The sequence below is a fragment of the Mercenaria mercenaria genome, chromosome 16, assembly GCF_021730395.1.
Source record: "Mercenaria mercenaria strain notata chromosome 16, MADL_Memer_1, whole genome shotgun sequence".
In the NCBI taxonomy this organism is placed as follows: domain Eukaryota; kingdom Metazoa; phylum Mollusca; class Bivalvia; order Venerida; family Veneridae; genus Mercenaria; species Mercenaria mercenaria.
In genome coordinates, this window is record NC_069376.1 from 55,111,812 (window position 1) to 55,124,036 (window position 12,225).

Genomic DNA, 12,225 nt, shown 5'->3' on the forward strand with positions numbered 1-12,225 from the left:
AAAAAACAACAACAATATTTATCTAACATGTGATCATTGACAGTGGCCATAAAATTTTTAGATCAGAATATTTCAAGCATGGTATGTTGTTTGACCTTTTGACTTCATAATAAAGTGTATGGTTGTCAAATCCAAGAATATCAAGCTGATCTACAATGAAGACTTTTCATTAGCAACTACTAATATCTGATCAACAACACCAAATGTAGGACAATTGTCAACATAATCAAGAGCTAAAACACATCCCAACTTATACCTATGACCCTTGATATCAACTTCTTTTGCAGTAAACAAAGAATACACATGCAAGTTTGATATCCTTAAAAAGTCCTTCACCACTAAGTGACAGTGGGCTGTCAACAGCCTCCATATTAGCAATAGAATCTCCACTGTACAAAAAGTTTTCAGAACATTTCCCATTTACTCTCAGTTGTCTCCAGCACATCCACAGCTGGTGCCTCATTGACATACTCAGAGCTATGTTTTTGAAACATTTCCATTTTATATTTTTAAAGAAGAGATGCTTTCCTTCAAATCTCATTACCCAGTGATTCCTTCCAGGACCAAACCTTTGTATTTGCTTTGGAATATGGACCAGATAGTGAGACTTTGGGGTCAATGGTGATTTTGTGTACTCAGAAATGAAATTATCATTATGTGTATAAATTAGCTGCTCTAAAACTGAAGCAGTATCATCAGTAGCATAAGGACTTGTTGCAAGCAATGTAATTTGAATAAGCAGGAGGAACGTTTTCCATTTACCATTACCAACTTGCACTTTCTGTCCAATAACTAAAGGCAATACACAACATAATGTTATCATTGATGCTGATGTTTGATTCAGTCTGCAATTTAAAAGCATATCTACACTGATAACCTCTGGTTTGTTCTTCTCTACCAAGTAGGAATGACTAAAGTCATTTAATGCATTGTTTAAAAAAGATATTGTAAAATATCTTTTGAAAACAATAAAGTCATACAACATCAAACAAAGTTCTTTAACCAGCAGACCCTCAGTAAGTATATGCATTGGATCTTGAACTAAGCAAACTGACAAGTCAATATCCTCAATTTCTAGCAATGGACTTCTCAAATTAATTCCCCACTGTTTGCTCCAGTACTTAAAACCTGCTTTACTCAATCCCTCCATAAGTGTGACTTTTTCTAAATGATCAGCTGCATTTCGTTTTTGAAACTGACCTTCCAAATATTTTCTCTGGATGTCAGTTTTTGAAGCATGACAGGTTCTACACATTTTTTCTGCAAAACCTACACCCTCTTTTAAATCCTCCTAAAATCTGAGCTGTTGGTGTATCAGCAGGTGCAATAATCAAAGACCCCTTAACAATTACATCACAGCCATTAACAGACAGTGTCACACCATCTTTTTTTTAACTGATTCACAGTTTCAGTAAAGTCTTTTAAAAGTTTGTGCAACCCAAAGCTCTTGACCATCAGTGGTTTTGACAATGGCAAGCAGCTGAATTCCTTCAAACTTGGAACGAAATTCAGGTGGAATGTTTGCAATGGAGAAATATATCATAGTATCTTTGTGCTTTTTAACGTGGCTACCAATAGGATTCACAATTTCTATTTCATCTAAGTAAAGTATAATTTCAAGAAACAATTCCATCCTTCAAAATTTCTTGCATATGAAAACCGATCACATATGTCTTCATAATACATCACTGCTGCAATGTAACTGGTTTACCGATACCAAACTTCAGGCATAGACAGTAGTCTTGTTAAGGTGCTTTTGAAAGGAACAATGTAGGCAAATCGTTTCACATTTCTAATATTTCCATGAACCCTAGACAATTTTTCACAAGGGAGAACAGACACACTTCGTACCAACCCACAATGATCCTCTAAAAATTTTAAATGCCTATGTTTAGTAGTTAGGTCTTCAAAGAATTCACCTAAAGGCATATCTTCAAGACAATCTGCATCATGTCCATTTCCAATTAGAATATTTCTGATCTTTTCTTTGTACAAAATTAAATGATTTAAATTGAATCTTTAGCATTGGCTATAACTGACTGAATGCCTCTGTCTGATATGTTATGATCAACTTTCAATGACATTGGGATTATTTTCACATCCTTCAACATTCATTTCATCACCTGCATTTTCCTCATTAACAAGTTCTACAGGAAATTCTCTATGATTGCGTAACACATGCATTTTGTATGCTTTCCAGCTCTTACTGACATACTGGCAGTCACCAAAACAACAATTTACAATGAATTTTGGATCATTTCTATGCTGCCTAACCATATGTTCTGTGTATTTATCATAAACAGCTGAGCTGAAACAACACATGGAACAAAAAAACATTTTACTGTTAAAAAAATTAGATTATAATAATAATCAACAGACTCTTTCAGAACAGATTGTTTAAGCTATGATAAAATTTTGTTTGAAGTAAAACGCATAAGCCATTCATTCTAGTGAAAATTTAATTCTCTCAAAATTTCAGATTAAATGCGAATATTGAAGCTGTAGTTAAACAAAGAACTTCCATACCTCATGTTTTTATTTCGATGTAAATGAGATGTGGAACCAAAATTAGTAGTCCTGTTTGGCGCCATATAACCTATACTGTGTTGGTGCGCCGTTAAAACCCAAATAAAATAAATAAACAAAGAACATCGCCATGGTTAATTTTTTAGAAGCAATGGGAGTAAGCTGTTTTCAACCGACCCATGGTCAGAAAGTAAAACGAACACCTAGATGATGTATGGGGCGACTTTTTACAGCCTCCACACAGCACTTTTCACAAAAGTCTTTCATATTACAATCAATGAAATATTATCTACATCACTTTTTGTTATAGAAAAAAACATTTACTCGTTTTGAATCCGTTACTGGTAACATTTATATAAATGAATGCTTTTCATATTTGACAATGGAACTGGTGTCAGTTTTATAGACATGTATAATTATTTTTTGTGAAACGCAGGACTGAGACATTAGAAGTAATCTACTTGACTTAAGTGACGATCACATGCACCAGAAATGAAAGCTTTTGATCAGTTTTGAAATGTAAACTACTGCTTAAAAAACAACATAAACATAGATTAGTTATCATTCTTTACCATAAAACATTCGCCGTGCATTGAGAGATTCATTTAATATCAACGAGGGGGGTAATCTGAAGTTTTTCTTGCTCCTGACGAAAGGCCGGTGTAGGCGGTACCTTACTATACCATAAAGTGGGTGGGGGAGGTAGCTAAACTTTTAAAACAAATTATTTAAACGTATTGACGACTAAACCCTGAAAAGTTAGATCTACATTGTCTCCGAACACGACACAACAATGGATATACCGTTAAATATGAAGCACATTAAAGTAGAAACTATACATGCGATGAGATTTTCCAAAATATAAAAATAGCCTGAGCACTGCACTCGATCATGAACCGCCAAAAATGTGAATCTCTGAATCAAAATCAACCGCTTACCTACAGTAAATTATCGCATAGATACTTAAACTTTATATTATATTTATGAAGTATTTTATATAAGAAAAATAGAAATATAGTTTATAGCATTATTCACCACTTTCTTGTAACTAAACTTTCTATGACGTCAAAACATTTTAGAGATTATTTGGTGTACTCGATTTGCACACTACACTCACACCAGTAAAACAGATGGCGTTTAAGTGTTTTGCACTTCCTCGAAAATCAGCTTGAAAATTTGTTGTTGTTTTTTCCGATTGTTTTGGTGTTTTGTTTCGTTTATGACAGTTTCAATCTGCTGCCTATCATACTACGACATTTCAATAACACCAATGATTTATGAAAAGAAAACGAACCGTTTTCAATTAAAACACAACCGTTTTACGTTCAGCGACTAAACATATGTAAAACACATAGTGTTTTGAGTAGAACATATGGGTTTAGATTAAAAACGGAGATGTTTTGTTTTCGAACACCGGCAAAACGTGTTACACGTTCCCATTTTTTACAGTGTATCTTTATCAACATCATCTGCATGTGTTGTAACAATTCTAATAACTCAAATTTATGTATTTGATGGAGTTATGCCCCTTGGTGTATCTTCCTTTTAAAATAGAGGGCTCTTATTCAGACATATATTACTGTCAAATCCCCGAATAGTGGAGCGCGCTGTCTTACGGACAGCTCTTGTTTGTTCTTCCTGGTTACATGTAACAATATCTGATTTGGCAACCTGTATATCTAACTAATTTTGCGCATGAAAACGACATTTTATACTGTGGGCGGATTGTTTATTTGATTTCTTTATAAAGACAGATGTAACTGCACGAGACAGTGTGGCGTTAAAATGAAACAATTATGTTGCACGCACCAACCTGCAGATAGTCTATCTTTAATGTTTTCATATCACGTATAGCATTGCTTAAAGGAACTTATAGATAAATGTCTAATCCCGACCATTCTCAACATTATGTCCTAACGTCTTACAAAATAGAACAGGGCTCATTTCAAACGTAGCATATACATAACAAACAAAATCAATTGATATCAATTCACACTTCTCTTCACAAATGTAGCCCTAAACTTCTACCGAAATTCATGAAGGAAGACAAAATCTAAAACATACGATTCTTGTATGATCATTGACAACACAATCAAACATGTGTGTTTCAAAAATTCAGACAACATAATATATAGTCATACATTTATAATTTGGCATATCCAGCAGAGCCCGTATATCGATTGCAATTATCAAATTTCATTATATTACAGTGACACACTATTGGTCCGAGAGCTCACGGACTTTTATTGCAACAATTGAGGCCAAAAGAAGTTTATACTTTTTTGGAAACAGTATTTCACATCCTCCATGAAAACCCATTTCTTAAGTGTCAAAGCCGTGCCTATCTATATTTTGTTCACTTATGTTTGTGATAGGGGAGGTAAAACTCACTTGTAAAAATATTAGGGGGTAGGGTAAAGTTTACGTCTACAAGTTGCTTCACTGTTTAATTACAGTAACTATCTTATTGTCAGTAAATGTATATATGACCAACAATGACAGTAATAAGAAATTCATCAAAAAGGACTGAAGGGCAAACTGGATATTCAAGGTCAAAGGTCAGATTTATGTTAAAATCACAAAAATTGGCACATTTGAAATTTTTTTTTATTCTTAAAAAATTGTTTGTTATCATAAGTCACTCATCTTTATTGATGTAAAGTGTATATATCAGCCAAAATCAGAAATGCAAATTTTATTGCAAAAAGTCAAGGTCAACCCTGATAATTGAAGGTAAAAGTTCATTTTCATGCAAAAATGTGACAATTATTATCTTAACTTGTTTTAATCTGTTTAATATGTCTTCACATTATTTGTCACTGAAGTTAATTCGTTTTAATGTTTGTATGTCAGGCAAAGTCACCAGTGCAGATGTAACCCCAAAACTGCCAAGAGTAAAGCTAATATCAAAGGTCAAAGGTCAAATTTGTGTTAAAAATTGCACGAATAGCTTCCTGTTTGAAATATAACAGATATGTTTTCATCATTATAAGTAATTGCTCGTGGTTTTTTTTAATGTATATATGTCTCACAATGTCAATAAAGAAGATATCGTATAAAGGCAGACAAGTTCAAATGTAATATTAAGGGTCAAAGGTCATTTTCAAGTAAGAGAATGAAAAAATAGCTCTTTTACTTTTTTCTTTGTTGACAATATCCTGTCGATCTAGTCAATGATATCTGTTCATTTTAATGTATAAATGTTAGGCGATGTCTGGTATGCACATATAATTTCAAAACATTCAAGTTCAACCATAATATGAAAGGTCAAAGGTCAAAAAGTGGGTAAAATATTGCAATAATATCACCTATTTGTAATAATTTTAATTGTTTAAATGTATTTGTTTTTTCATTTCAGTAACTGATCGTTGTTCATTTTACTGTATATATCTCAGACGATGTCATGAAGTGACAATAAGTCAAGGTCAAACCTGGTATTACAGGTCAGGGGTCATTTTTGTGTAAAAGATCAAAATGTAGCATACTTACTCATTACTTTGTTCAAAAATAGCTTTTTATTTAGAAATTAATTTTAATGTATACATGTCAAGCAAGGTCAGCAATGTAGATTTTGTCCTAATAAGTCGAAGCCAGTCCTTTCTATCAAAGGTCAAAGGTCAAATTTGTTTGGAAAATTCAGAAAAACAGCACTTTTGCAATGATTTTTCTATTGTTTAGGGTATTTTTGTCAACACTAGTAACTGATCATTATTCATTTTTCCTTAATTATAAAAAAATTAGTCAGTGTCAAACCTGGCATTAAAGGTCAAAGGAGAGCGTCTTCAAGGAACTTGCCATTATGAAAAAATGGCTTGAACAAGCTGGGGAGCAAATGAAAAGATCCTACGGCAAGTCTACACAGGCACCGAACGGCCCATAGCAGAGTAAGCATCCGGCTCATGGGTAACTGCTTCCATAACCAGTAAAGATAAACTGGACAACGTTCAAAATTCAGGCCTGAGGATAAGTCTTTGAGCAATGTAAACAACTCCAATAAAGGAAATGAAAAAGACATCCAACCTTGAGCCATTAGAGACAAGACGAGAGTACAAAGCCCTTAGGCAGGCAGAGAAGGCAAAGAGACTACAATCACACCCACTCTATTCAAAACTCGAGAGCAGAACAAAGAACAGACTGAAACGACAGTCTCAACCATATCGTCAAAGGACTGCAGAAAGGAAAAGCAGAAGCCCTGGACACAGAGGCAGAGCCGCTTGTGCCCGGTGAATGTGTTCCTAGACAATGTGCTCCAAAGATCAGATTGGAGGTGCCAGGAGTAGAAGAAAAGGGAAAACAACATCAGGCTCACCAACAATCTTTTACGCTAGAAATGATCAATGACCGCTATCCAGCATACTCTTGGATCCAAGCATATACCGATAGATCAGTGGAAAAAGCAGTTCAGAATGCTGGGAGTGATGCCTACATCAAATTCTCTCACACTCTGTCATCCAGTCGGCAAGAGATTCTCCAACTTTAGAGCCGAGACGCAAGCCCCAATTTCGGCCACACCCCAACTGTATGAGCGAGGAGAAAAGGGACAAAATATTGTTTTCCTAACAGACTCCAAGTGAGCTCTTCAGGCTGTCTCAGGAGGTCCATCAGACATCTTAACGAGACAGCTGCTGGAAATGTGGGCATAGCCGAAAATGAAGCTGCGGACGAACTTTGCAAAGGAAGCAATCAATAAATACAGTCCCAAACCTCCAACTTCATACAGAGAATCTAAGATTCTGCTAAAGAATAGATTTGCGTCAGACTAGAAGAACATAAGTGATGGAGGCTACCTGCCCAATAATAACGGTCTGCACAAGCTAATCCGAGAAAGCCAAAGAACTATCCTCCGTTAGCGCACTGGACACTGTGGCCTGAGAAAACATACGAAGAAGCGGGGTGTTGCAAAGACACCAAAATGCCAGTGCGTATCAGAGGAACAAATACCATTACACATCCTGCAGAACGGTTTCTATCTGGAAGAAGTACGCAAGAAAGTTTGGCCCACAGACATCCCATATGAGACCAAGCTGTGGGGAGATGTCAGCGACTTGCAGAACCGGTGCAGTTCTGCAGTTCACTGCCGCATCTAGTGTCAAAGCCATGCCTATCTATATTTTGTTCTGGAAATTTGATGTAGGCACCACTCCCAGCATTCTGAACTGGTTTTTCCACTGATCCATCTGTATATGCTTGGATCCAAGAGTGTGCTGGATAGCGGTCATTGATCATCTCTAGCGTAAGAGATTGTTGGTGAGCCTGGTGTTGTTTTCCCTTTTCTTCTACTCCTGGCACCACCAATTTGATCTTTGGAGCACATTGTCTAGGAACCCATTCATCGGGCACAAGCGGCTTTGCCTCTGCATCTAGTGCTGCTGCTTTTCCTTTCTGCAGTCCTTTGACGATATGGTTGAGACTGTCGTTTCAGTCTGTTCTTGGTTCTGCTCTCGAGTTTTGAATAGAGTGGGTGTGATGGTAGTCTCTTTGCCTTCTCTGTCTGCACAAGGGCTTTGTACTCTCGTCTTATCTCTAACGGCTCAAGGTTGGCTGTCTTTTCCGTTTCTTTTATTGGAGTTGTTTATCCTCAGGCCTGAATTTGAACCTTGTCTAGTTTATCTTTACTGGTTATGGAAGCAGTTACCCATGAGGTGGATGCATGCTATGCTATGGGTCGTACGGTGCCTGTGTAGACTTACCGTAAGATCTTTTCATTTGCTCCCCAACTTGTTCAAGCCTTTTTTCATAATGGCGAGTTTCTTGAAGACGCTCTCCCTTGACCTTTAATGTCAGGTTTTACCTTGACCAATTTTTCATAATCAAGGAAGAATGATGTCATCTGTTATATATACTTTAAAATGAATAATGATCAGTTACTAGTGTTGACAAAAATACCTAAAACAATAAAGAAAGATCATTACAAACTTGCTGTTTTTGCGAATTTTCACACAAATTTGACCTTTAACCTTTCATAAAAGGGTTGGCTTTGACCTTTAAGGGAAAACCTACATAGCTGTCCTTGCTTGAAATGTATTCATTTAAATAAATTGCTAAAAGTGAAATATAACAAGAAGCTATTTTTAAACAAAGAAATGAGTAAGTATGCTACATTTTGATCTTTTACACAAAAATGACCCCTGATCTTAAATACCAGGTTTGACCTTGACATACATTCCCTTCCATGACATTGTCTGACATATATACAGTAAAATGAACAACGATCAGTTACTGAAATGACAAAACAAATACTTTTAAACAATAAAAATTGTTACAAACAGGTGATATTATTGCAACATTTTACTCACTTTTTGACCTTTGACCTTTCATATTATGGTTGAACTTGAATGTTTTGAAATTATTTGTGCATACCAGACATCGCCTAACATTTACATATTAAAATGAACTGATATCATGGACTAATATCGACAAGATATTGTTAACAAAGAGAAAAGTTAAAGAGCTTTTTTTCATTCTTTTACTTGAAAATGACCTTTGACCCTTAATATTACATTTGAACTTGTCTGATTTTAGACGATATCTTTATTACTGACATTGTGAGACATATATACATTAAAATAAATCACGAGCAGTTACTTATAATGATTAAAACATATCTGTTATATTTCAAACAGGAAGCTATTCATGCCATTTTTCACACAAATTTGACCTTTGACCCTTGATATAAGCTTTACTCTTGGCATTTTGGGGGTTACATCTGCACTGGTGACTTTGCCTGACATACAAACATTAAAACGAATTAACTTCATTGACTAATAATGTGAAAACATATTAAACTGACTAGAAAAAGTTAAGGCAATAATTTTCACGTTTTAACATGAAAATGATCTTTGACCTTCAATTATCAGGGTTGACCTTGACATTTTGCAATAAAATTTGCATTGCTGATTTTGGCTGATATATACGCATTACATAAATAAAGACGAGTGTCTTATGATAATAAACTATTTTTTAAGAATAAAAATAAATTTCAAATGTGCCAAATTTTGTGATTTTAACATAAATCTGACCTTTGACCTTGAATATCCAGTTTGCCCTTCAGTCCTTTTTGATGAATTTCTTACTGCTGCCATTGTTGGTCATATATACATTTACTGACAATCAGATAATTACTGTAATTAATCAGTGAAAAAACTTGTAGACGTAAACTTTACCCTACCCCCTAATATTTTTACAAGTGAGTTTTACCTCCCCTATCACAAACATAAGTGAACAAAATATAGATAGGCACGGCTTTGACACTTAAGAAATGGGTTTTCAAGGAGGATATGAAATATTGTTTCCAAAAATGTATAAACTTCTTTTGGCCTCTACTGTTGCAATAAAAGTCCGTGAGCTCTCGGACTATATATATTGTGCCGCTTTTGCAAAAACAAAACAAACAACTTTTGTATTTACTTTCTCTCGTTATGACACTATTGCCTTACGGAGGTAGGTTACCTCGTTACCAGGGTAAATTCAAATTAGTTGAACCGCAGCATGTTTTGTATTTCGTGTAATTTAATGTTTTAACTGCTACAATCTCGGTATCGTTTATCTCTGTCCCTTCAAGTACAATTTTTAGCTCAACTATACGAATTATAAGGAGAGCTATCCTACTCGCCCATGCGTCGGCGTCGGCGTCTTTCCGCGTCCCCACCTTGGTTAAAGTTTTGGTGCACTTTCTCTTTTTTCAACTTATCTCTGTAATTACATGATGGATTTGATTCAAACTTGAAATACTTATTCCTCATCATCATCCACATCATTTGATATAAGGGCCATAACTCTGGCACCAATATTTCATTAATTATCCCCCCTTTTCACTTAGATTTTCAGGTTAAAGTTTTGATGCACTTTCACTGTATCTCTGTTATTACTGAAATGATTTGATTCAAACTTAAAATAGTTGTTCAACATCATTACCCACATCATATGACACAAGGTGCATAACTCTGGCACCATTTTTTCATGAATTATTCCCCCTTTTTAGTTAGAATTTCAGGTTAAAGTTTTGGTGCACTTTCACTCTACCTCTGTTATTACTGAAAGGATTTGATTCAAACTTAAAATAGTTGTTCAGCATCATCACCCACATCATATGACACAAGATGCATAACTCTGGCACAATTTTTCGTAAATTATTCCCCTTTTTACTTAGAATTTCAGGTTAAAGGTCGAACCCATTCCGAAATAATACAGTTTAGCGGCCTTAACCATTTGGCTATCGAGGCCACACCTAAATAGAAAGAGAGGTGTTTATTGTACTTACATCAGCAGTGGCGATCTTTATTGTTGTCACATCTTCCGACAGGTCTCTCAAAATTAGGACAAAGTTCTGTCTCGGTAACATATCTTTTTAATGGTACGCATTTTTCCTCACAGTCTGTTTGAATGTAAAATGTGAGTAAGTTCGTGCATTGAATTTTTTATTCCTACCAAGAGGAAGTATAACCATCCTTATCTGATATTACGACGTGTAATATTAAAGACATAGACAGTTTTCTATATGTATATAGGCAAATATTTTCATACGCACATAATGTCTTTAAACTTTTTGTACTGACTGAATTGATTCCATGCCTCATGTTTTTATTTCGATGTAATTGAGATGTGGAACCAAAATTTATAGTCCTATTTGGCGCCATATAACCTATACTGTGTTGGTGCGCCGTAAAACCCAAATAAATAAATAAATAAATAAATAAAGTTCAATCCAAAAAAAAAATAATTAAACAAACATCTTCCGACAGGTCTCTCAAAATTAGGACAAAGTTCTGTCTCGGTAACATATCTTTTTAATGGTACGCATTTTTCCTCACAGTCTGTTTGAATGTAAAATGTGAGTAAGTTCGTGCATTGAATTTTTTATTCCTACCAAGAGGAAGTATAACCATCCTTATCTGATATTACGACGTGTAATATTAAAGACATAGACAGTTTTCTATATGTATATAGGCAAATTGTTTCATACGCACATAATGTCTTTAAACTTTGTGTACTGACTGAAAGTCTTGTTTAAAACGCAAATACAACATGTAGATTGCTTTAGTGTAAAGTAAATTTAATGTTAATTAAACTTCTCAATATCACTTGTAAACATTTTTTTCACCACTCCTATATGCTCAGAAGGTAGCTAAAAGGAGAATATTTTACTTGTCCGGTTATTGTAACGATCTGATTAAGTACCACTTTCAATGAATAAATTTGCTGCTTTAAAGGGAATTCCTATAGTTTTTTATGCGCATCTTTCTGCGCAGCCTACACTTTCTATGGAAAACTGAACTGGAGTCAACATTTGTTGAAACATGTTACAGACAATCTTAAATATGAGGAATTTTCACTATGGGTATTTTTCATTGAAAAAAGTTCACAAAAGTAAATAAAAAACAATATTTTTTTTTCATTTGTACCCATTATTGTAAGGATAGAGTATTAAAATATGACTATGATATCAAATAAGTATATAATAAAATCAGTAAAAAGAAAAAACCGTATTGTGCTGCCTGGATGTATATTTTGGTTGGTATTTATAAAAAAGCAGAAAATTATGAAAATGTTGAAAAATCGCTGTCAGTTTCAGCAACAGTGGGTGTGTTTAAAACAATTTTTCACAAAAACAAGCCTGGTGACCAATTGTTTTTATTTGTTCATTGTTTTCAGCACAAATTTTCCTATCATATATGTGAATTTAAAAAAATTCTATGAAAG

At 34.6% G+C, this 12,225-nt stretch overlaps 1 protein-coding gene across 1 annotated transcript; it reads right to left on the minus strand.

Moving 5' to 3' along the window:
• Positions 1–271: 271 nt before the first annotated feature.
• Positions 272–1,255, minus strand: LOC128549343 (uncharacterized). Its single transcript, XM_053525950.1, has one exon. It carries the CDS (start codon positions 1,253–1,255, stop codon positions 272–274), a length of 984 nt encoding a protein of 327 aa, XP_053381925.1.
• Between the last annotated feature and the right edge of the window lie 10,970 nt (positions 1,256–12,225).